General features: G+C 36.2%; 1 protein-coding gene across 10 annotated transcripts in view; it reads left to right on the forward strand.

Annotated features, from left to right (window-relative positions):
• PTBP3 (polypyrimidine tract binding protein 3) overlaps positions 1–27,104 on the forward strand; it is a 140,342-nt gene that overhangs the window by 56,459 nt on the left and 56,779 nt on the right. For 8 of the 10 annotated variants that reach the window (XR_009346597.1, XR_009346596.1, XM_059143259.1 and 5 more), the window contains 5 exons: positions 3,540–3,709; positions 7,786–7,932; positions 14,145–14,309; positions 23,398–23,508; positions 24,966–25,140. Coding sequence is in view for 8 of the 10 variants with exons in the window: in XM_059143259.1 (XP_058999242.1) it covers positions 3,540–3,709; positions 7,786–7,932; positions 14,145–14,309; positions 23,398–23,508; positions 24,966–25,140 (768 nt within the window). In the remaining 2 variants the exon portion in view is untranslated. The remainder of the gene's footprint in view (positions 1–3,539; positions 3,710–7,785; positions 7,933–14,144; positions 14,310–23,397; positions 23,509–24,965; positions 25,141–27,104) is intronic. The other 2 variants (XM_059143264.1, XM_059143265.1) reach the window with 1 other exon arrangement.

The raw sequence follows: 27,104 nt of genomic DNA on the forward strand, positions 1-27,104 counted from the left end.
AACAAGAGCAGGGGGTGAGGAGGCAGGGGGAGAGGGAAAAAGGAGACTCCCTGCTGAGCAGGTAGCCTGATGGGGGGCTTGATCCCAGGACCCTGGCATCATGACCTGAGCTGAAGGTAGACTCTTAACTGACTGAGCCACCCAGGTGTACCTACGTCTAGTATTTAAATATGTTACCTAATTTAATTTTCAAAATACCTGTTATTATACCCATTTTTTTAAAAAGATTTTCTTTATTTATTGGACAGAGAGAGACACAGTGAGGAAAGGAACACAAGCAGGGGTAGTGGGAGAGGGAGAGGAAGGCTTCTCACAGAGCAGGGAGCCTGATGCGGGGCTCAATCCCAGGACCCTGGGATCATGACCTGATGCTTAACAACTGAACCACCCAGGTACCCCTATTATACTCATTTTTTTTTTTTTAAAGATTTTATTTATTTACCAGAGAAAGAGAGGGAGAGCGAGCGAGCACAGGCAGACAGAATGGCAGGCAGAGGCAGAGGGAGAAGCAGGCTCCCTTCCGAGCAAAGAGCCTGATGTGGGACTCAGTCCCAGGACGCTGGGATCATGACCTGAGCCACGCAGGCACCCCTATTATACTTATTTTATTGGAAAAGATTTTGAGGCTCAGTTATGTCAGGTAACTTGGTTAGAACAGGTTGTCTGATTTAATAGCCCACGCTCTTAACATAGCTCAGGCACTTTTATAATTCAGAACAATTAACCTAAAATGGTGGGTTTCTATAATTTTTTTTTTTTAAGATTTTATTTATTTGAGAGAGAGAGAGAGGACAAGCGAGGGTGGGAGGGGATAGAGAAACAGACACCCCGTTGAGCAAGGAGCCCCATTCAGGGTTCAATCCCAGGACCTTAGGATCATGACCTGAGCCGAAGGCAGACGCTTAACCCACTGAGCCACCTAGGCACCCCTAATTGCATATTTCTTGATAAAAAATTGTTACCATAGTTCTTTATTTCATAGTCTAACACGAGCTCAAATAGCATATATAGTTGTTTTTATTCACACAGGTAATGGTTAAAAACCTCTGTTAAAGAAACAACCTTATAAATGTTCTTTGATTTGTTTTGGAATATTCTGGGTAAACTGATAAAATCCTCTTGATTTTAGGGTGTTTTTCCAGTCTTAACACCTTGTGCTGGTTAAGAAAGCACAAGAATGTGGTACTATTGTCTCACCATCTAGGCCTACCAGGAGAGTGCAAAAGGGCACACCCTGTGCCCAGCTTTCACGCCTATTTAGAGCATGAATTACAGCGTTCTAATTTAGTGACATTATTATCATTATAATCCACTTAAGTCTGCACATACTTTGAAAATTTATGTTAGTGTCAAGTTGCTTGTTTTTTTCTAGGAATGGTAAGACATTTTGAGATTTTTGTGCTAAAAAAATAATTAAACTTTCGTTTGAATGACACTTTTTACACTTGCTAGCTGTGTACAAAAATCACTTATTTTCTGAACCTCTGTCTTTTCATCTGTTAAAATTAGTAAGATTTATTTCATGTATATTTTTGTCAACTCAAATGAGGCAGTATAAGTGAAAACGGTGTGAAAACTAGAAACAAAGGGACATTTTAGTTGGTTGGAAGCCCATCAGGGTGTTTAAGGCAAGGTAATGATGTGATACATTATTTTAGTTTGGTTGGTAAGTTGGAGCTGAGTGGGGCTAGAGGGAGAGTGAGTAGAGGAAGGCAGAGTGGAAGGGGAAGGATCATAGGTGAACTTAGTGACTTCGAGAGTGGACATGGAAAATGTAATCAGTCATTTTGAAAGGGAAAATCAGTATTTCTGGGTACTTATGAGGTGGGAAAAGAATTTCTTCCCTCCCAGGTTAATTTGCAAGAAATATTTGACTGCATGGGGGCACCTGGGTGGCTCAGTGGGTTAAGCCGCTGCCTTTGGCTCAGGTCATGATCTCAGGGTCCTGGGATCGAGTCCCACATCGGGCTCTCTGCTCAGCGGGGAGCCTGCTTCCCTCTCTCTCTCTCTGCCTGCCTCTCCGACTACTTGTGATTTCTCTCTGTCAAATAAATAAATAAAATTTTGAAAAAAAAATATTTGACTGCCTGTTATTTGCGGTCTTGCTAGGCATTTGCTATATACAGGCACAGCCAGTAAGGACCTATAGGAACTGGTAGTCTTTGGGGTCTGGGTAGGATGCTGCCTGCATTCATGAACAGAAAATTTGGGAGTGAGTGCTTGTTTGGGTTATTAAGTCAACCTACCCACTTGTAAGCACGTGAGTTCTGTGCCACAGATACGGTTACAGAATATTGCCATATAGTTTTTATGTGGTCTTCATGTTCTTTGTTTGCAGAGTTCCATTAATGTTTGGAAAAATGACAGTTTTAGGCAGTTGGGAAGATTGTATTTTCCTCCTAATAGTGTTAAGTATGGTACTACTTAGCATTAAAAAAAAAAAACCCACTGTAGGGGGGTGAGAGGAATGGGGTGGCTGGGTGATGGATGTTGGGGAGGGTATGTGCTATGGTGAGTGCTGTGAATTGTGTAAGACTGATGAATCACAGACCTGTACCCCGGAAACAAATAATACATTATATGTTAATTTTTTTAAGAACACTATAATGAAACTTAGGGCTTTCAGATAATTTGCATTCATTCAGTCATCCATGGTGCTATTTTGGGGGAAAAACATTTCTGAATCTTATGTACATAAATTTGAGTATTCATTATAGGCTTGTCAGTTCTAGTTATTGTCAATTTTAAAAGGATTTAAATAAAATTTAGCTGTAAACTCGGCTAGTGGATTTGTTTATTGTATAGCAGTGGTTCTCAAACTTCAGATTGCACCAAAATCATGTGGAGGGCTTGTTAAAACATAGGTTACTGGGTCCTAGCCCTAGGTTCTGATTCAGTAGGTCTGGGGTAGGGCTGAAAATTTGCATTTCTAACAAGATGATGCTTATGTTAAGATCTACTGTTACATAATAAGGAATAAGATTATGTTAGGAAACAACAATTCAGCTTCTAAAAAATACTTCATAAAAAGATCAGTAAAAAATAATAATGCCTAAGAAGTAAACTTAATTTTCATAATGATACAGTTCAAATCCAAATCCCCTCAGGATGTGGTAAATATAAAATTTCTTTTACAGTCTTTCTTAAAAGTTATTCTTATTTATTTAGCACTAGAACAAATTAGAAAAATATCTTTAAAAATACATTAGAGACATTATAAAATTGTTCTCTACTCACAACTAATAGTTGTCTATTTAGAGGTATAAATATGTAATTTATTTAATGCTTTTCCTTGAAGTTAAAAATGAGAATTGAATTTTTAACTAATTTAATACTTGCAGTGAAAAACCAAAAACACCCATTCATTCATTGAAGGTGGATGGTTTGTTTTCCATTGTCCTCTTCTCTGATCAGATCCATAGTGTCCTGAATTTCAAAAACTAAAACTGTTGGAAGGGTGAAACATGACAATAGGGTTAATGTAGTATGTCAACTTAAATTAGTTTCAGTAATTTCAAAAAAATCTTATATTTTTTTAGCTAATGGGAATGACAACAAGAAATTTAAAGGAGATAGACCTCCCTGTTCGCCTTCCCGTGTTCTCCATCTTCGCAAAATTCCAAGTGATGTCACCGAAGCAGAGGTCATATCATTAGGTCTACCATTTGGCAAAGTTACTAATCTTTTGATGTTGAAAGGAAAAAGCCAGGTATGTAATATTTAAAGACTGAACCACAGTGATTATCTCTGGGTGTTAGTGCTAAAGATGACTTTTATTTTCTTGAACTTTTCTATGTTTTCTGGATTTCATTTTCTTTAGATAGTTTTTTAGTTCTTTAGATAGAATTTTTTTATGTGTGACAGGAAGCAACAAACAAAAATATTAACACAGAACATAGAATTATTTTTTAATCAGTGACTTGGCCTTTTCTTCCTTAACAAAAAACCTTTTATATTCTTAATTACAGAATGGTTTATGAAAAAACCCTTTGATTATCAGAAGACCAAGACAACAGAGAGAGAGGATATAAATTATACCTTATTTGGCAATTAAAGAACATTTAATTTTTCTAAAATCTTTATAGAAATGTGTAGTATATTTTAACTGTAGAATTAGTATATATCTTCTTTAATAATTCAGAAGAGGCTGTTAGAATTTTTTCATTTCAAGAAGTTAATAGGTTTTTCTTAAGATGAATAAAGAAACTTGCTTTTGTGGTGACCAGGACAAAAATACAACACTTTTTATGTTAATTTGAACAATTGTCTACTTTGTTGTTCCAGCTTAGACCCCACTAGGATGAATTCTTTAGTTCTTTTCCAGTTTTTGGTTGTCCTGAAAATCTTTTATGCTGAGCATTGCTGTAAGAAGACAACAAATTTAGGCCCCAGACATTGTGTAATACATTGTGATAAATCCCTATTTCTTAGAGTTTTCATAAATAAGTTCAAGAAACATAAACAGATTTATAAATAGATTGATATGTGTTGATTATGAAAGAGATTGGAAGATGTCTGATTCTGGCCCTTTAGTAAACGAAATAAACATTCTCATTTAGTTCAGATGAAATTATTTAAATCTGGAGAGGTTAAATAACATGTCTTAGTATTCAACTTCTGTTGTGTTTACACTTCTCTCTTACATCTTTTGGAGATCGTACATGCACGTGGATCTATTTTAACTCATTTGCCACTGTTGAGAATAATATGGTTTGCATAGTAGAAGAGCCAGTGTGGCCAAGTCTAATGGCTGTGAGATGTATCATGGTTGTGTATCATGTACATTATCAAGTTTCATGGAGTGTATTCTGTACATTCTTTCAAACTGTTACGAGGAGCAGCATGCACGATCACACTTTGTCTTTTTCTCTACTACTGGTTAGGGGTTTATTTATCTGTAGTGCTAACTGACTGTTATGTTAAGTGTTTGTCTTTGGATCATAAATCCTGTTTTGAAAATATTTTGTTAGTAATATACTTTAGCGAGAGAGTGTCATGTGAGCCGTTAGAACTACTAGGAACTACCTAGCCGTTAGGACTAGGTATAGTCTATCCTTTGGTACTGTGAGGTAAAGTGTTGAGGGCAGCCTGGGGGATATCCATACCAGCCTTTCTGTGGCTAGTGACTTTTGATTTTTTCTCTACTCCTTATTATGAAAATGGATTTCTCTGCATACTTTGGGAAAACCTAAATAATTCCTTTACTGGGCTCCATGTGGAAAAAGTTATTTTTGTGTATGAATTTTTAGTTTGTATATACTTTCAGGAAAAATTTTCTATCACAAGAATCATGTATTCCAAAGATGTTTAGCTTTTCTTTTGTGTGACTGTTAGACATTGAGTTTAGTTCTTTGCATTTATGAAGGAGTTTTCAGAAAGATACTGTTCCCCTGTAGAGTGAATATTATTAGCAAACAATTTTAAATTCTTTGTTGAAAAGATGATTAAAAACCAGATAGGAAGTATTATTTAGCTATTTTGATTACCTTGATCATTTTTAACCTCTTAGACAAACTAGTAAGTATATTACTGATACAGTTGGATAGTGGTTTTAAATTGCAGTGTGAACATTTATTCCTTGAAGATGGTGGAGTTTTATTTATTTTGGATTGATTAATGATATTTGATCTGCTATCACATGGCTAACATTACTACTTCATAGAATATTGTTAGTTAAAACATTTAATTGGTTCACTTGTGACATTTGATTGATACGGTTAAGCATCACATTTAATATTTGTCAAGTTAATATTCCTTTACTGGAATATTTGCCAAATAGAAACATTTAGCAAGTAATATATCTATAAACAAATAAGTAGTTTGTTTTATAGATATTTGCCATTATCTGTGTTAAGTACATTTTGTTCTTAATAAATACACATTTTTATAAATGAAGTATTGTATGCATAATTTGAAGTGGTTACTGTACACTTGCTAATTATATACTCTGTTGTAGTGAAAAAGAATTGAATTGTCTAAGTAGAAATTTGCATTGATTCAATCACGGGTTCTTCCTGCATTTTAAATGTGAGATGTTGGGACGCCTGGGTGGCTCAGTTGGTTAAGCAGCTGCCTTCAGCTCAGGTCATGATCCCAGCGTCCTGGGATCGAGTCCCATATCCGGCTCCTTGCTCGGCAGGGAGCCTGCTTCTCCCTCTGCCTCTGCCTGCCATTCTGTCTGCCTGTGCTCGCTCTCTCCCCCCCCCTCTCTCTGATAAATAAATAAAAAATCTAAAAAAAAAAAGTGAGATGTTCTTTTTTTTTTTTTTTAAAGATTTCGTTTTTATTTATTTGAGAGAGAGAATGAGAGAAAGCAGGAGAGGGAGGAGGATCAGAGGGAGAAGTAGACTCCCTGCTGAGCAGGGGGCCCAATGTGGGGCTCAATCCTGGGACTCCAGGATCATGACCTGAGCTAATGGCAGTCGCTTAACCAACTGAGCCACCCAGGTGCCCCTAAATTTGAGATGTTCTTACAGGTAGTTCCTAGGGGTCAGAATGCTTACTATTTCATCTTCCTAACAAACCATTAAGATAGGGTGGCGACAGCCAGAAGCCATATAGAGAATAAGATGTAAGTACCAAGGATCTTCTTCCTCTCAGCTCTTCCTATATTCTTTTTCAAATATCTGATATGAGTACAATGATTACAGATACAGATATTAAAAGATGAAATTCAGTTGAGTAAATTTTGAAGATTTTATTGGCCTTTATTCAGCAATTCATGAATTGGGCAGCATCCCGTCTAGCAGATAGAAAGGACCTGTGAAGAACAGTGCAAAATGAAAAACTTTTATAGACAGAATAGGGTGAGACAAGGAAGTTACTAGCAGAGTGAATTGTGTCAGGCCAGTTCACCTTTCTTTAGGAATGGTGGGGGGTCTGTCAGGCAGATAACCTCACTAGTGCTGACCAGGTAATTCCAGATGGGCTGGTTTAAGATTCCACTCTTGGGAGAGGTTGAAACTATAATTGTTAGGTATTAAGTCTTGGTTGGTAACTTAGGCTTAATACAGGTGATATTATTTTGGGTGTTGATGTTTCTTTTTTTTTTTTTTTTTTTTAAAGGATTATTTATTTGTTAGAGAGAGAGAGAGGGAGGGAGCACAGCGCTCACAAGCGGGGTAGCCTCAGGCAGAGGGAGAAGCAGGCTCTCTGCCAAGCAGGGAGCCCGTTGCGGAACTAGATTCTAGGACCCTGGGATTGTGACCTGAGCGGAAAGCAGATTCTTAACCAACTGAGCCACCCAAGCATCCCTCTCTATTTTTTAATACAGATCTGAAAAAAAGTGACTTGAATGACTCAAGTCAATATTCACTTAATGTAGAAAGTTCCCCCATTTCCTTGATTTGAACAATTGAGCCTTTGCACCTGCATGCTCTTTTTAATTGCATAATAAACTTAACTGTATCATAAAGAGTTGTTTAGTAAAAGGTAAAGGAGAGCAAATCATTATGTCCCCCCATCTTTGGGAAGTTTTTCTTTGGGAAAGAATGATTAAATCCCAACCCCCTGAAAGCATCAGGTGTGCTGATGCTCCTTTTATTTTTGCCTTTTTAATTATTTCTAGATTTTAGAGAAATAGAAAAAAGAGAAAAACCAAAAACCACATGAAATCATTTATTCAACTGGCAATTTCCCAGTCCCAAATCCTTTATTTGAACCCAACTTTTCAGATATGTTTTCAGTTAACATCAGTGATATGCTTTGAAGCAAAAGTCTTTTCATAGTTCTTAGCTGTCTTTCAAAAACATGAGCTTTCACTTTGCTTTCTTGTGTTTATTGCAGGCTTTCTTAGAAATGGCTTCTGAGGAAGCTGCGGTTACTATGGTGAATTATTACACTCCTGTTACTCCTCACCTTCGAAGCCAGCCTGTTTTTATTCAGTATTCCAATCACAGAGAACTTAAGACTGACAATCTACCTAATCAAGCTGTAAGTATTAAAGGCATTTTAAAAATTAGTTACAAGAACGCATGGTATAATAACATAGAATTAATTTTCTGTTTTTCAGAGGGGAAAAAAATCTTGTGATTTCCTTCATGTTAGGATGCTTTATTAGTAAAGATTATGTGTCTAAATTCTTACCTGAAGGCTTAAGTAGTACTACTTAGAAATAGATTTGAAGTTCTGATGTTAGGAATCATGTTAGTTTTCCCTTGAAACTTTTTATAAGTAAAAGAAAAACTTATATTTCTATCTATCTCTTAAAATTTTAGATCTAAAAGGAACTTTTCACAGAATATACAGACTCCATAACAGAGACAGTAAGAATTTGAGTGAAGCTTCTATAGTGATGTTAAGTAACGGAATTTAACATTTAAAATGTTAATAAAAATTTATATAGAAACATTCATTAAATATATTTTGACCCTTCTAGATAAATGTGGAATGTAGAATATCAACATCTCTAACCTCATTTTTCAGTTTTTGATATAGTTCGTGTTGACTTTTTCTGTGTTTCTCCAGGTTGATATGTAGTAGCTAAAATAGTAATTTGAAGTTATTCAAGGGTAGAAAAATTGATCCACAAAGCAGGAAAGAGGTTTTTTACTATGTTAAGAGCAAGTTTGACCTATATTCTTACTCTAGGCAAAAGAACTCCACCAGCTCTTTGAATTTAAATTATAGTTTTCCACATTCTTAAAACGATAACTTTTCCTGTGCATAATCCTTAAGTTCTAAGAGCTATTAACGAAATATAATAACCTATATAAACTTAGTATTTGAGATGTCAGATAATACATTTTTTACATATTAGACTTTTTAAAATGAAAAACTGACTTATAAATTCTTAATTGCATACAATCTCATGGTAAAACATTGAAACAATCTAGAAAAGTAAAAAATAACAATAACAACATTGAAAACAGTCCAGTTATCCAGAGAGAGCTAATTAGGTAACATTTTGCTAACAGTTTGTTGTGAACCCCTTTTCTATTCAGGTGTATAATTGTCTACGTATATAATTTTATATCAGTGGAATTGTAATGTTTTGAAAGGTGTTTTTTTCTATGTAATATGTCATGGATGTTGTTTTATGACAACAAGGGTAGAATTACTTCATGATTTTTAAATGAATGCTTAATGCTCCCTTCTATAAGATTGCTACAGTCTATCAGTATCTTAATAGGCATTGAAATTCTTTCCAGTTTTTTGCTTTTACAAAAAACACTTTATCAACATTCTTAGGTATCTTAGCCCACTTGCAGCATTTTCTTATTAGTTTACATATGTGACCTTATGGATTGCTTTTTTAAAAGAATATGTTTTACTTGGTGGTGGCTGATAATGTGTGAGCAAGCAGTTTTCTTGTCTTTGTTAATATACTATGTGAGAAATTACATCTTATTGTTTACTTAGTATTTATTTGATAAGTTATAGTGATTTCTGTTAATGCAGTTTTTTCCTGGTAAAATATATATAACATAAAATATACAATTTTTAATGATTTATTTAATGATTTAACGAGTTCAGAGCATTTGGTACCTTCACATTGTGTAACCCATCACCACCATCTTCTCCAGATTCTTTCATCTTCCCAGACTGAAACTCTGTACCCTAAATACTAATTCCTCATTCCCCCACTCCTCTAGCCTCTGGCAGCCGTTCTACTTTCTTTTTCTTTTTTTTTTTTTTTTAAGATTTTATTTATTTGACAGACAGAGATCACAATTAGGTAGAGAGGAAGGGAAGCAGACTCTCTGCTGAGCAGAGAGCCTGATGCGGGGCTTGATCCCAGGACCCTGTGATCATGATCTCAGCCAAAGGCAGAGGCTTTAACCCACTGAGCCACCTGGGCGCCCCCATTCTACTTTCTGTCTCTGAGTTTTGTCTGCTAATACAGTTTTAAAATATATATATTTATTTATTTGACAGAGATAGAGAAGGAGGGAGAGAGTATGGAACCAGAGAGAGAGAGGCAGAAGCAGACTCCTTGCTGAGCAGAGAGCCCAGGTTGGGGCTTGTTCCCAGGACCCCAGGATCATGACCTGAGCTGAAGGCAGACTGTCAACCGATTCACCCAAGAGTCCCTGCTAATACAGTTTTAAAAATATTTTTATGCAATAGTCAAATCTCTTTAAGATTATATTATGGTTTCTGATTTTGATACCGTGCTCATAAAGACCTAGTGTAGCAACATTTAAAAACTTTTTTTAACCTATTCTCATACTTTTATGTTTTAGCTGTTTTTACTTTAATGTTTTAAAGTTTTATTTTATTAGAAATATTTGGAGTTGGGGAGTGAGGGTATAGGTTTTGGTCTTTTTTTTTCTTCTTAACTCCCAGTGACCAGTTTCTTCCTTACTGTTTTTTTAAATAACCCATTTATTATTATCCAGTCATGTGAAACTTGTCCTTTGTCAAGTTCTGGTTTTCCACACACTTGCTTTCCCCTACTTACAATATACTTCTCTCTCTCTCTCTCTCTCTCTCTCTATATATATATATATGCTTTTCTAGACATGCATACACATTCTGCTTGCATGGCCCTGATATACTCTCATGTGTGGGCTGCTCACTTGCCCACATTACTTCATTACTCAGTGTCTAATTCGGACTACCTTTTAGATTCCACTCTGCTCCATTCCTATTTCCGTGTTCCTAGGGCTAATGACATCTCCAGTACTGATACATTATTGAATAGGGCTGTTTCTTTTCAGCCGCTAGATATTTACTGTATTTTAAAAATTTGGGACACCTGGGTGGCTCAGTTGGTTAAGTGTCTGCCTTTGGCTCAGGTCATGATCCTAGGGTCCTGGTATGGAGCCTTGCATCCGACTCCCTGCTCAGCGGGAAGCCTGCTTCTCCCTCTCCTACTCCCCCTGCTTGTGTTCCCTCTCTCACTGTCTCTCTGTCAAGTAAATAAATAAAATCTTTTTTAAAAAATTATGCATTCAGGGCACCTGGGTGGGTCAGTGGGTTAAAGCCTCTGCCTTCCGCTCAGGTCATGATCTCAGGGTCCTGGGATCGAGCCCCGTATCAGGCCCTCTGCTCAGCAGGGAGTCTGCTTCCCCCCTCCTCCTGCCTCTCTGCCTGCTTGTGATCTCCGTCTGTCAAATAAATAAATAAAATCCTAAAAAAAAATTATTCATTCATTCTTTTTTTTTTTTAAGTAGGCTGCATACCTAGCATAGAGCCCCATGCCGGTCTTGAACTTAGAACCCTGAGATCAAGACCTGAGCAGAGATTAAGAGTCAGACGTTTAACTGAGTGAACCAGTCAGGCACCCCCAACTAGTTACTGTATTTTATTTATTTCTTCAGATAGAATAGAATTATTTTGATAACTCTACCCCCCCAATTGTATTTGGGTTGATTTTACAGATTAATTTGAAGATAATTTACATATTTATATTACTCTCTCATCATTTGGAGGAGGAAGTTATATTTGTTTCCTGTCTTTCATTAGAGTTTTTAAATTTCCTTCATATAAGTCATGGAAGTTTTCTTATTAGTTTGATTCCTAAATATGTTAGTATAAGTCTTGAAGAAGAAATAAACAATTAAATAAAACTCTTAAAGACTGGATTATTCTAAAGGGAAACTGTGAGAAATCCCAGTTGCTTGGCAACCAAAGCCAGCCGAAATGACCTAGTTTATTCTTAGATAGCCTTGATTTCTTCCCAGTGCCCTTTCCATTTTGTTACTTTCGTGCAGTTTTTATGCATTTATGTTTGATAAAATATAATAATTTTTCTTTTAGTCAAAGTCCTGCACCAAAGTGGAAGTCAAAATTGAAAGTACCTGTTTGCATATATAAAATGTACCAAATATCTTTTTATTCTGACAGCTCCAAAAAACTGATAAATTACTATTTCATTATCTTTTGTTTTTTGAATAACAAGATAACCCAAAACATGAACATAACTTCTTTTCCAGGCTATGGACTTACTTGCCAGAGGGTCAGGTGAATATCAAATATTTTTATCCTGTTATTTAAACTAAAATGACTACTAAAAATTTAGATCATATTTTGAGGTACAGCATTTGAGAATTTTTTTTTTTAATTACAGTCATTGTGGTATAGACAGGTGTTTTTTTACCTTGTGGGTGAACATTCATAAATGTGACGAGATAACCATGGAAGGATTTTCCCCTAAAAATGTCATAAAAAAAATCATCAAGCTGTACACTTAAGGTCTGTGCATTTTATTGTATATTCATTTCCATATCAGTTTTAGAAATGTCCTTTTCACATTATCCAGGCACGTTTAAATTTTTTTTTTTTTAAGATTTTATTTATTTATTTGACAGACAGAGATCACAAGTAGGCTGAGAGGCAGGCAGAGAGAGAGAGGAGGAGGAAGCAGGCTCCCCGCTAAACAGAGAGCCCGATGCGGGGCTCTATCCCAGGACCCTGGGATCATGACCTGAGCCGAAGGCAGTAGCTTTAACCCACTGAGCCACCCAGGCGCCCCAGGCATGTTTAAATTTTATATGAAGCATATTTACCCTCCCCACAACAATAAAATATTTGTTGATTCTCCAATCATACTACTGCTATTTTCTTTAATTAATAGTTAATACAACTATTCCACAAAGTTTGTTTGTAAAACATTTAAAAATAAGGGACACCTGAGTGACTCAGGGGGTTAAACATCTGTCTTCGGCCATGATCGAGCCCCCTTAGTCAGAGTACCTCCTCAGTGAGGAGGTGAGGAGTCTGCTCTCACTCTGCTTCTTTCCTCAGCTTGGGTGGGCTCTCTCTAATAAAATAAGTAAAATCTTTAAAAAAAATCTAAAACTTGGGGCGCCTGGGTGGCTCAGTGGATTAAGCCGCTGCCTTCCACTCAGGTCATGATCTCAGGGTCCTGGGATCGAGTCCCTCATCGGGCTCTCTGCTCAGCAGGGAGCCTGCTTCCCTCTCTCTCTCTCTCTGGCTGCCTCTCTGTCTACTTGTGATTTCTCTCTGTCAAATAAATAAATTTAAGAAAAAAAAAAATCTAAAACTTATATCCCATTGTAGGAATTCTACTTCATAGTTTGTAGCATCAAAGACACAGAACATAAGTCAGCTATGTGAAATAATCTCTTTATATTAAAAAAAAACATTTCTCAAGGTGCCTAGGTGGCTCAGTGGGTTAAGCCTCTGCCTTCAGCTCAAATTGTGATCCTAGAGTTCTGGGATCAAGCCTCTTGATGGTATCCCTGCTCAGCAAGAGTCTGCTTCTCCCTCTGCCTCTGCCCCTCCCCCGCTCCTTCCTCCCTCTGTCTCTCTCTCTGAAATAAATGAATAACATTTTTTAAAAAAGAAGAATAAGATTAAAAAAACACTTGTCCTTTTCCCCCTGACTTTTCAGTTGCCCTCAGTGGAGAATATGACTCAATTTTATTTATTTTTTTTTTAATGCTTTGCCTAATTAAAAGTTGAAACTGCAGAGTTTTGCAAAATAATTCTGTCTTCTTTTCAGGTATTATTTTCTCAGATTTTTATTGTCAAAAACATTTCTTGCATGCCTGCTACTCAGAGACCTTTGTACGCAGTGCAATATGAAATACTAATGCAGACTATATTGAGAACTGTAGAGTGATTAGGACAATATACACCAGGGCTGCTTATACTTCTCCATTATGGTAGTCCAGATTCCCAAGAGGAAGAGTGAAGGAAGAGGAGCTACAAGAACGAGAATAGTAATATTAGTAGCAGTAAGCATATATGTGGCATTGTTTAATAAAAAGGATTGGTAGGAGTACCTGGGTGGCTCAGTGAGTTAAGCCTCTGCCTTTGGCTTGGGTCATGATCTCAGGGTCCTGGGATCGAGCCCCATGTCAGGTCTGCACTTAGCGTGGAGTCTGCTTGGGATTCTCTTCTCTTCCTCCGCCCATACCCTACCCCTGTTCACACACACGCTCTTTGAAAAAATTAGGAGATAAAAATCCATCTCCAAATTTTCCTCTTCGCCATGTGTTTTTTTTCATTCAAGTAAATTTATGCACCTTTCTTAAATATTGTGTCATTGTTATATGAAGGCAAGTCTTTGAATCTTAACTGGCTACAGATGTAGGATATGTGCATCTAGAGAAAGTAGATATGTATATTTTTATTTAACTATTTTACTTCATAGTACCCTACACCAACTGATGTTTAGGATTCATGTAGTGCTTCAGTGTAACTAAAAGTTCTCATTTTGGATCATTTTATAGAGAGCCCAAGCTGCACTGCAGGCTGTCAGTGCTGTCCAGTCGGGAAGTCTGGCCCTTCCTGGAGCTCCTACCAATGAAGGCACAATCCTACCTGGGCAGAGCCCTGTGCTCCGAATAATTATTGAAAACCTCTTTTACCCTGTTACTCTGGAAGTTCTTCATCAGGTAAAGTTAAATAACACTCTTAAGAAAAGAGACACATGTGACCTCTAAACCCTTGATGTTTTATTATCTTTAGAGTTTTTTTGGTTGTTGATTTTGGCTGGTGTATTTGTTTAAATAATAATAATTTTTTTTAAAAGTCTTCAACATCCTGTTTCAGGTAAGAAATAGTATCAATTAGAGATAAATTTTTTTAAGGACTTTATTTATTTTTTTTTTTTTAAAGATTTTATTTATTTATTTTGTCAGAGAGAGAGCGAGCGAGAGCAAGCACAGGCAGTCAGAGTGGAAGGCAGAGTCACAGGGAGAAGCAGGCTCCCTGCGGAGCAAGGAGCCCGATGTGGGACTCGATCCCAGGAAGCTGGGATCATGACCTGAGCCGAAGGCAGCTGCTCACCAACTGAGCCACCCAGGCGTCCCTAGAGATAACTTTTTGATAGCTTCCTTTTTCTAACTAAGATACTTGATTTAAAAGGATATATAAGAAATTCGTATTACCTAAGCATGAAAATGAACAAATTATAAAATCCTATAAAAACCACTAGTAATAATTATTCCTAGAAAGTTAAATCAATATAGAAAACAACTAACTTATTTCTTTTGACTCCTTTCATATGAGTATTTTCATTTTAAAAACTCTGAAAGAAAGGTGTGTGATAATTCTGCATATGTAAAATAGAAGTATCATATTAAGTGCTGACTGATAACCAACGTAATTTTCATAGGCTATTCATTAATATTTCTAAACTGTTGTGATAAAAGACACTTCACCAAATCATGGCCTACTATGAATATATTGAATTTAAGAACTGGAAACTCACTTAGTTACATAATTTTATAGTGGATAAAACAGACTCCAGTAATTGATTAATTGAATATTGTAGAGGGTAATTGAAAAGCCAGTTAGAACTCAAGCCTCCTGATTTGAAGCCCACTGTTTTGTGTGCTTGTTATATTTTTAACTAATGCTCCATATATACACATATCCTCAAAATGTACAGTTACTTGGTAACCTGTATGCATGAACATTGGCATCTAGCCCAAAACCTTTAGTTAGTTTTTGTCCTCTTTTGCTGCATATTGATTCCATTTCATTATACCTGTCAACCCATATATCAAAATGTTAAAACACTAAAACATGTTTATTTCATATTTATATCTCAATATATATTGCATAGCATGATACCAAGTCAGTACAAAATCATTTAATTGTTTTCCAGACCTTTGGATTTACACTACTAAGTGAAGAATCATAGGGGTATATATGTGCACGTGTAGTTAAGAATTGAATTGCATTCCATCCTAGTCTCACATTTTATCGATAAGGAAACTGGGGTCTTTAAAAGTTGTTACTCTCTCACAGACTTTGTACTAATTAGCAATAAAGCTCAGATATAGTTCCTGTGCCATGCATGTAAATATCAAAATATACCATTTATTAGGCCTACTGTGTTCCCTATGGTAGCTTTTTGCAAGCCATTTTCTAAATAAATGCATTTGTGAAATTTGTCTTAGGGAGGGTTCTAATAGTGCTATCCATAGCCACCCTCATTCGTTAAAAGGATTCAACAGTTGCTTAAGTGATTGGCTTCTTGGTTCTGGTAGATTTTTTTCTTTTGTTACCCCAGAGTGTTACTGAACACTCTATGATCCATCAGCAGCGTTTGCTTTTGTAATTGTAACATTGAAGCTATTGCTATCTAACTTACAAAAGGTGTTTTTGTCCCTGTGGTCAACATTGCCATCAGATAGCCTTGAACTTAGCTTCCGTCATGTAGTCCTGTCCCATCATTCCAGTTATTGTTTCACTGGGAGCAGTAACAAACCTTGTTTCTCTCCCAAAAGATCACAGCGTCCTTCAGGGTGAAGAGGAGTGATTCTGAGAGTCTAAGTAGTAACCATTGGAGAAAGACTCTCAGCCTTTCAGCTAACTGCACTCCATTCCCATTGCTGGTGGAATAAAACCAAAGTCCTTACTAAGGCCCTGCAGGTTCCCATACGCAGACCTCTCCCCATCTCTTTAACCTTTTTTCCTAATATTTTGCTTATTTAGCCCCCAGCTTTTCTGGCCCTTTTACTGTTTCTCCTCCCCCCAGTTAATTCCTGTCTTAGTCCATTTCTATTTCTTAGGCCTGGAGCACTCTTCCCTGAGTTAGTCACTACTAATCTACCTCATTCAATTTTCAGGTCAAATTTACCTCTTCAGTCTTTCTCTAATTATGTTTCTCTAATTATGTTGTTACTCTCTCACAGACTTTGTACTAATTAGCAATAAAGCTCAGATATAGTTCCTGTGCCATGCATGTAAATATCAAAATATACCATTTATTAGGCCTACTGTGTTCCCTATGGTAGCTTTGTATCCTCCAGCACTTTGTATCATTAGCCAACAAAAGTATAGAATAGCATAATGATTAAGGATATAAGGTCTGGAGCTCGTTTGAATCTTGGCTCTGGCACTTATTGTCTCTATAACCATGAGCAAGTAACTTGCCCTCTTTGTATCTTTTTATTATTTGTATGCATTTAAAGCCCCTAGAGAAGTGTATATATTAAGGTATATATTTGAAAGGTACATATTAAGTGCTCAAGAAATGTTAGCTGTAATTATCAGATGGTAGTAAATTGCATTTGATTGCATTACTAAATTGCATTACTAAAATGCTAGTAATAAACTGATCCTTGCTCTTATTGTCTTGTCTATTAAAATATAATTTCATAAGTAATAGCATAAAATGTGATGAATATTGTGATGAAGGAGTACATGGAAGTGTGGATTTTGTTGCTTCTGTTATAATTAATTAGCAGATTATTTTACACTTTTTGCCGAAGAGTTGCCATTAGCTTAACTGTTCTCTAACATCCATTGAAGCTAGTGTTTTTTGTTTAGCTCATGGTGAGGGGATTGAGTGGCTGAGATGAGAGCAGTGCTATTTCAGATGAAGAAGGCTAAGGGAGCTTTTCAGTATGACTTGAGCAGAGACTTGAAGTATGTGAGGATATAAGTTATGTGTACATGGGGTAGCATAATCTAGTCAGAACAGGAAGTGCAGAGTCTCTAAAGTGGAAGTGTGCTTAATGCGTTGAAATATCAGAAATGAGACTGTGTTGTTGTAGTGTAAGAAGTAGGAAGGCCATAAACGATAGAGTCTCAGAAGGGTTGGGATCCAGCTGATGGGAAGCTATTAGAAGATTTTGAGTACAGTAGTAAAATGATAGATTTATGTTGCAGTGAAATCACTCTTGTTGCTATGTTAGGAATAACGTATAGGTGTAAGTGGACGATCGTGGCATAGTCCAGATGAGAGATGGTGAGACCCACATGAGGATGTTGTCACAGGCAGTGATGATAATGGATGTATTTGGAAGGATTTTCGGATGGTTTGAGTAGATGTGGATTATGAAGAAAAAGAGAAGTAATCAGGAATGCCTTTGAGACTTTGGGTATGAGCCTCTGGTAAAATACAGCAATCTTGTACTAAGATAGTGAAGACTGAGTGAAGGGTCAAAAAGATTTGGGGCAAGGGTGGGAGGTAGTGGTTTGGAGATGTTAAGCTTCCTATTAGGCATGCAAGTGGTAGATGTTGAATAGACAGTTTGTAAATAAGTCTGGATTGGGTGTAAGAATTCAGGGCTGGAGATGTGGTTATCATCAGTGTATGGGCGGTAATTAAAACCATTGGGTTAGATGGCGTCACATAGAGTATTTATAGATAAAGAGGACATTTATCGTCTGATCCGTAATGTAAATTCAACCTGCTTACTAAAAAGTTCCTTTGTGCACTGAAAAAGTTCAAAACAATGTTCTCATATAATCCATTACTTCCAAGTACTGTTATTTATGGGAGACTTTTATGAATGTCCATTAGATGAATGTCTTTGGGATAAAGGACTGATCGTTTTGAATTGCAGAAGAAAAATAACTGGAAAAAGCAATTATTTTGATATTGAAAGAATCAGTGCTAGTAATGTAAAATTCTTATTCTTGAGGCACAGTGAATGGTTCAGTTGGTTAAGCATCTGCCTTCAGCTTGGGTCATGATCTTGGAGTCCTAGGATCAAGCCCTACATTAGGCTGCCTGCTCAGCAGGGAATCTGCTTCTCCCTCCACCTCTCTACCTGCTCGTGCTTGCTCTCTCTCTCTCAAATAAATGAAAAAAAAATCTTTTTAAAAATAAAATAAAATTCTGGTTCTTAAGTCTTACCGTTTTATTGGGTACAAAAACTATTGTAAACAAATTATAGCTAATACACTTTTTACAAGTGAATACAAATGAACTTTTTCAGTCTTTAGTAAGTGCTACTTTTATAAAAATCGTGATGAAGATTAATTTTACCTGACTTTGATTTTAGTATTCTCTTTATCCCTTTTTTTTTTTAAAGATTTTATTTATTTGCCAGAGAGAGAGAGAGAGCAAGTGAGTACACACAAGCAGGCAGAGAGGCAGGCAGAGGCAGCTAGAGAAGCAGGTTCCCGCCGAGCAAGGAGCCCGATGCGGGACTCGATCTCATGACCCTGGGATCATGACCCAAGCCGAAGGCAGCGGCTTAACCCACTGAGCCACCCAGGTGTCCCTCTTTATACCATTTTTAAAGTCTGAAAAGATTATAATGCACAGGAAACATCAAGAGTTGAGTCTGTGTGTTTATGACAGCAAAATAAATATATTACGGAAATAGAGTCACAGAGTCAAATTATTATTGTAATCAATATTAATAAATGTGTACATATTAAACTTTCCTGAATGATAATCTTATGAGACCAAATTTGTTTTAAAATTAGTATTTTGGTAATTATGAAAAGATGTTAAAAATCACACTTGAGGCATTAGCATGGATTCCCTGATGTTGGTTCTCACTTACTTTGTTCAGAATTATCAGAATGATCTTTGTAGTTCTCTCTCAACAAATATAGTCGAGGGGACTCTGGATAACTCTCCATGATTAGCCAGTTCGGTCCATTTATTTTTTATTTATTAATTTTTAAAAAAGATTTTGTTTATTTATATAACAGAGACAGCAAGAGAGGGAACACAAGCAGGGGGAGTAGAAGAGGGAGAAGCAGGCTTCCCACTGAGCAGGGAGCCTGATGTGGGGCTCCATTCCAGGACCAACCTGAGCCAAAGGCAGACACTTGATGACTGAGCCGCCCAGGCACCCCTAGTTCAGTCCATTTATATTCTGTTAGCATATTCAGTTAAAAATCACACAGCCAAATAGCAGTCAGGTTGTACATTGTACTTGGTGTTCAAGTTAAATGAGAGAAAAAATGTAAACATTAAGGAAATCTGAAAGTTAAGTGAAAATTACCTAGATTCTGTGCATAATTTAGTGTAAAATTATTCCAAATTAGAGAACAAATTATATGTTCTTGCTATTTCATTAATATTTTACATCAAAAATGTTTATTTAAAAAAATTTTTTTTTTTTTTTAGATTTTATTTATTTATTTGTCAGAGAGCACAAGCAGGGGAAGTGGCAGGCTGAGGGAGAAGCAGGCTCCCCACTGAGCAAGGAGCCTGATGTGGGACTCGATCCCAGGACCCTGGGATCATGACCTGAGCCAAAGGCAGATGCTTAACACTGAGCCACCCAGGCATTTTTTTTTGTTTTTAAAAAACTGTGTGCTGGGGTGCCCGAGTGGCTCAGTAGGTTAAAGCCTCTGCTTTCAGTTCGGGTCATGATCCCGGGATCCTGGGATCGAGCCCCGCATCGGGCTCTCTGCTTGGGGGGGAGCCTGCTTCTTCCTCTCTCTCTGCCTGCCTCTCTACCTACTTGTGATCTCTGTCTGTCAAATAAATAAATAAAATCTTAAAAAACAACAACAACAACAAAACTGTGTTACTATAATTCCCCAATCAGGTCTGAGTATACTTTATCAGTTAATAATAAGCATTTACTGTGTACCTATTTATATGTTAAGAATTACACTCAGTGATATAGAAATGATTAAGACAAAGTATATACCTTCAAGGAGCTCTCAGTTTAATTAAAGGAGGCAGATAAGTAGATAAATGTATAGTACAATGTAAGTAAAACAAAATAAATATTTATATTCGAGACCAAGAAGGGAGTAATACTCTGGTAAGAGAATGAACTCTGTTTATATTTGGGAGAGGCAGAGAGTTTTCTGGTGTCATTACTTCCTGAGCTTAGTTTTGGAAAAGAACGAAAATATATTGGTTTCAGCACAGCGTTCTAAGAAAAGGGAATACCCACACGTGTAGGCTTAGAAGTCTGAAACCACTTTGTATATTTAGAGAACTATAGACAACTGCACATTGTTGGTGTAAATAGTGTGGTATAAAAAGTATCAGGAAATGTGGTTAGAGAGGTACACCAGGGCAAAATTATATATGATATAATCTTGTACTTTAGAATACTACCTCTGGCTGGAGTAAAAAAAAATCTGTTGCTACTCCTTTAGCCAACACTCAGTTGATGCACTCATAATATTTAGATTGGGGTGTGTATGTGTGTGTGTCCATAGTATCACCAAAGGTGGAAATAAGGAAAATACAAGACCTTTTCCCAGGAATGCTTATATCTTAAAGAAAGATACAACATAAAATATATATTCTTTGATAGTCATGTGAGAAGAAGGCAAATTTGGTCCTTTAAAAAAATTGTTATTATTTATTTGAGAGAGAGACACCATGAGTTCGGGTAGGGAACGGGGGAAGCAGACTCCCACTAAGCAGGGAGCCTGCCGCAGGGCTTGAGCAGCACCCCAAGATCATGACCTGAGCTGAAGGCAGACACTTAACTGACTGAGCCACCCAGGCCTCCCAGTTAAAAAGGGAGGACCATTTGGCTATTAAGGATACTCAGAAATAGTATTTGATAATAGCAGTTTGGTATTCTTTTATAAATTCTAAGACTGTTATCTAGGACACACAAGTATACTGAAGAAATGCCAATTACAGGACCATTAAAAATACAAAAACAAGGGGTGCGTGGGTGGCTCAGTCATTAAGTGTCTGCCTATGGCTCAGGTCATGATCCCAGAGTCCTGGGATCAAGCCCCAGATGGTTTGGTGGAAAGCCTGCATCTTCCTCTCCCACTCCCCCAGCTTGTATTCCCTCTCTTGCTGTGTCTCTCTCTGTCAAATGAATAAATAAATTTTTTTTAAAAAAATACGAAAGCAAATTGTGTTTTTCAAAATAGTTAAATGAGAGATTAAGATCCTGGAGTTCTAAATATGAACATAATTAAATTATCTACATTTTTAAAGACATTAAATAAAGAATCCTCAGACATCTGATTTTAAATAATAACATTTTTTGGTTAGCTCTTCTAGGACAAATTGTTTCCACAAATCTCGGTAAATAGTACTATCTCCTCTAAGAAGTGTCTGACTCTGAGCTGATAATATGTTAAAGAATATTTTTGCCAAAAATTAGTATTTGGACTTTAAGATGATTTATTTTGAGGGGTTTCAAATATATATATGTTTTACTATTTTAACCCCTTTAAAGTGTGTAGTTCAGTAACATTAAGTACGCTCACGTTGTTTTTCAGTTATCACCAAACATCTTGTATCTACAAAATGTTTTTTATCTTCCTAAACTGAAACCCATTAAACAATAATTCCCCAATTCTCCTTTCTCTCAGTCCCTCCTAACTAAGATTCTACTTGCTGTCTCTGTGAATTTGACTATTCTAGGTTACTCATGTAAGTGGAGTCATGCATAATTTTTTATTTTGTCATTAGCATATTTCACTTAAATGTCTTCAAAGTTCATCCATGTTGTAGCATGTGTCAGAATGTCCTTTCTTTTAAAGGCCGAATAATATTCCATTGTGTATATTTACCACATTTTTGTGGGTGGATATTTAGGTTGCTTCCATCTTTTGTAAGAAAGGCTGTTGAACATGGGTATACAAAAAGCTCTTTGAATCCCTGCTTTCAGTTCTTTTGGGTTTATACTCAGAAATGGAATTGTTGGATCATATGGTAATTAATTGTATGTTTTATTTCTTCAGAGAACCACCATACTATTTTCCATAGCAGCTACACCATTTTACATTCCCACCAATAGTGCACAGGGGTTCTGTTTTCTCCACATCCTCCCCAACACTTGATATTTCTCATCCTTTTTCATTTAATTTTTATTCATAACACTTTTTTATGATGAGACATCATGTTGTTTATTTATGGTCTATCCTTCCTCAAGGCAGAGGCTCTTGTTATTCACTGGTGATTTCCCAGGGTGTAGAAGAGCGCTCTGTGAATATTGAATGAATTAGTGGAGCAGCCTCTAGAGGAACATTTTGTAGTTTCTCTGCCTATAAAAATCTCTAGAAATAGATGCTGATTCTCATGGTGAAATAGCTGATCCACAGGACTCTTCCGGTTTCATTCATATGCTTTGTAACACCATTATCTCATAACACTGATTAATTCCTATTGTAGGGTCATGTTTTCAGTATTGTGCCAGTTATGACATACAGGTGAAATACTTGAGTGCCTGTTGTCATGCACTGTGTCAGGCACTGTTTTAAGCCATGCATGGGTATAAATCATTTTTGTATCAACAGTTTTTTGTTTTTTGTTTTTTTATAGATTACATTTGTCCGAGAGAGAGAGAGAAAGAGAGAGAGCGTGCGTGTGCACGTGCATGAAGGGGGAGTGGCAGGCAGTGGCAGAGGGAGAACCAGGCTCCCTGCCAAGCAAGGAGCCCAATGTGGGATTTGATCCCAGGACCCTGGGATCATGACCTGGGCCAAAGGCAAGCACTTCACTGACTGAGCCACCCAGGTGTCTTAATAGAGGAAATTATTTTCATTTAAAAAAGGAATTCAGAGGGCACCTGGGTGGCTCAGTCATTAAGCCTCTGCCGTTAGCTCAGGTCATGATCCTGGGGTCCTGGGATCAAGCCCCACATTGGGCTCCCTGCTTGGTGGGAACCCTGCTTTTCCCTCTCCCACTCTTTCTGCTTGTGTTCCTTCTCTCACTGTGTGTCTCCCTGTCAAATAAATAAATATTTAAAAAATAATAATAAAATAAAAATGGAATTCATGAATCAAGTTATATTTATAAAGGTACATTAGCCTAATTTCTTCCTTGCTAATGTGAACTTTTTCCAGATATTTTCCAAATTTGGCACAGTCTTGAAGATTATCACCTTTACAAAGAATAATCAGTTTCAAGCCTTGCTTCAGTATGCTGACCCAGTGAATGCACATTATGCCAAAATGGTAATTATGATCTTTCTTTATTTTTCATTTATCAGTCACTTCAGTGATAGCAAAGAATGCTGTCATTTCTTTTCCCTTATTGTAGTTCACAGTGTGTTTTTATAGTATATACATAATATACAATTTTGTTTTAAAGGCCTGTTCCATATGCTTTTTAAAATAATAAGTAAAAATTAACTTCCTTCCTATGAAATGGTTTCAAATCATTTATCACTTCTCAGATCTTTGGGACTCATTTCTGTCATATTTAAAGTCTAGAATGGAGCACAGTATTCCTAATAAAATCTGATTAGTAAAGTAGAATTATCTTTGTCCTTGTGTCTTCATTTTCTTCTACTAAATTAGCCATATTGGTTGATATCATCATTTTTGTAACCATATTTGCTATTGAATTTTGTTGAGCTCTGAATTGGTGAAGATACTACATTTTAGGAAGTTTGCTGCTGTTGGTTTATATTGCCCTTTTTTTTTTCCTTTGTATGTGTGTGTGTGTGTGTGTGTGTGTGTGTGCGCGCGCTTGGACAAGATGTAAGATTTCATGTTCAGTTTGGTTATATATCACCCATGTCTTATTGAGATCTGTTCCTAACCCTAATTCTCTCTGGTATCAGTATCTGAATTATTTCTAATTTCTTTTCAAAGATAGGGACCAAGGTTTTTAGTATTTTTTTGTATACTGTCTGCCTGTTGATTTGGAGTATAGACTTTATATTTGCTGTACCCTTTGTCTGTATATATTATTTTATACCATTATGATAATGTACTCATCAGTAACTTATAAATATTTTTGTATATTTGCATTTTCTTATGTATTTTGGCTTCTGATTTCTGTTTTTATAAATCTTAGCATTTGTGGAGTGACTACAAATATCCCTTTGATAAAGGTTTTGTTATTGTGAAGGGAGGCTTTGTTGATCTCTGGTCTTATATCAGAACTGACTTCAAAATTTCCCTCAGATTGTTATTCAGACTATTATAAAATAAATTTACAAGGGAAAAAAAGGAGATAGATACTTCATATGTTGTGGTTCTTACAAGTTCCATTTACAAGGGCTTTATTTCATCTTAACCTAAATAAAGTATACTAAAAAATTAAGATGAAATATAAAATCAAATCATTCTTAAACATTTGTTGGGACAAAATAATTAAAATGATAGCTAGTATGATGCTCAATAATGTATAATATTTTTCCAAGCTTTTACATTTCTATTCTTTCATTTGATCTTACCACAGATAAGATAGGGATTATTATAACATTGTGAAAAACTGAGATTTTCTTTTTCTCTCTTATGTTCACATAATGAGTGACAGAGGTACAAGTAAACACAGGTCTTTGGCTATTAGTCCATTGCTCTCTGCTTTATACTTGATTGCCACTCCCTGTCAACGTAGAAGCTACTTGATTTATCAGTGTTGTTGTCTTGCAAAACATCAGTCCCTTTCTTACATGCTTTAGGCTCTGGATGGCCAGAATATCTATAATGCATGCTGCACTCTGCGTATTGACTTCTCCAAGCTCACCAGCCTTAATGTGAAATATAATAATGACAAAAGCAGAGACTTCACTCGTTTAGACCTTCCTACTGGTGATGGCCAGCCATCCCTTGAACCCCCTATGGCCGCTGCTTTTGGTGAGTAGTTCCATTTTGAGTCACAAAGCAAGTTCTCTGAAATTATAAGTTTATTTATTAATCCATGTGTATCACCCTTTTTCTTCTTGGATTCTCTCAGGATTTCTAAAGGAAAGAAAAAAATCTTGGAATAAAATGTGTTCATTGATTAAATCTTAGTAGATTCTGTTAGTTGGCAAAACAAATGGATTATCTAAAATTGAGTTAAAAACTTACTTTCTAACATTAATCTTACACATTCTTTTATAAGCCATACAACCACTTCCTTCAAATTAATAGTGTTACATATTAACATGGCTTTGAATGTGTTGATTTATAGCCATAGAATATTGATATAAGTGCTCTTGAAAGAAATGCTTCTCTCTTTTGAAGTAGTAGTATTTTAAAACAAGGGCCTATGGGCGCCTGGGTGGCTCAGTGGGTTAAGCCGCTGCCTTCGGCTCAGGTCATGATCTCAGGGTCCTGGGATCGAGTCCCGCATCGGGCTCTCTGCTCAGCAGGGAGCCTGCTTCCCTATCTCTCTCTCTGCCTGCCTCTCCATCTACTTGTGATTTCTCTCTGTCAAATAAATAAATAAAATCTTTAAAAAAATAAAAATAAAAAAATAAAACAAGGGCCTAAATTAATGCCCTTTATGTAAATGGCGTAATCCCATAGAAATCCTCTTCTTTGAGAAGAGAATTTATCTTATTTTGTTTGGTTTTTTAAATATCAGAACTCCTGTTTTTACCTTTAATTTGTGTGAAGTTGCATTTTTTTCATTAATAAAAATACAGCCTTCTGAATTGTCTCTGCAAATACTGCTTTGAAGAGCTTTTTATCCTTATTTAAAATTAGTTATCAATAGATTTATAGTTTTAAAACAAAATAGGAAGAAGCAGTGAATGGCCCATTTATATCATTAGGTTAATGTATGATACTTTCTGGTTTTGCTGCCCTCAGAAGTGTGGTTTATTATCTAGATCAGTATTAAATTTTATTTCCCATTGTGATTGGTTTCCCTTTCTCAGATGACACCATGAAATACTGCTTATTGAGCCCTTAAGTCGTATTTAGTCCATCTTTATTTTACAGGTGAGAAAAATGAATCATTAGCCAAGTGTCCAGCATTTTCTGGAAAGTAGTTTGTAACTTTATTTCCAAGTAAAAGCTTTTTGTTATTTATAACTGGAAAAGCCAAGTGAATTGTAGTTCATGTTCCTACATTGTTAAAATTTTTGTTTTGGTCTAACCAGATTTTTGTGTTATAATATTGGTTACTAGTCTCTACTCAGCATATCCAGTTTGGTAGAGCCCAGGGGTCTTTGTAATCACAGTTTCAGCAATACATAATTGGGGCTGTAATTAAAGTTTACCAAAACTTGGCTATCAAATGCAGAATTGCACTTATTCTAGTAATTGAGTATATACTGTTGATGTAATTAATGTCCGACATTGTGGGAGGAAGACATTTTAAAAATATGATCAAGAATTTTGGTTTCTGAATATACAATATCAGAATATTAACATCTTTTTTCATTGTTCCAATAAATCTCAATGCAAAGTAATGTCTCCATCTTAAGATAACTAATTCATCAACAGAGAATAACTTTTTTTTTTTTAAGTATTATGTGAATGTTTACTCTGCTTCTCACTAATATTTGATGCAGTTCACTGTTCCCTTGTTTTTTTCCTCTTGGCTTCTGCAGTACCAGTCTCCTGAGCGTTTCCTACTTCACTTTCTGTTTTTTTTTTTTTTTTTTTTTTTAAGGTTCTTTAGAGTTCCTAGGTTAAGTCATAATTACTCTGTTTTTAGTGACTTACATTATACCATTAGAAGAGCTTCTAAAATATGCAAATATATTTCTTAACACCCATGTAGTTATCACCCAGGCTAAGAAATAATATATTTATACAGCCTGAAGAAACATTCTTTGTAGCCCTCTCATTGATTATGTTCTCTCCCTCCCTGCCCCAAGATGATC

The sequence above is a fragment of the Mustela lutreola genome, chromosome 12, assembly GCF_030435805.1.
Source record: "Mustela lutreola isolate mMusLut2 chromosome 12, mMusLut2.pri, whole genome shotgun sequence".
Taxonomy (NCBI): domain Eukaryota; kingdom Metazoa; phylum Chordata; class Mammalia; order Carnivora; family Mustelidae; genus Mustela; species Mustela lutreola.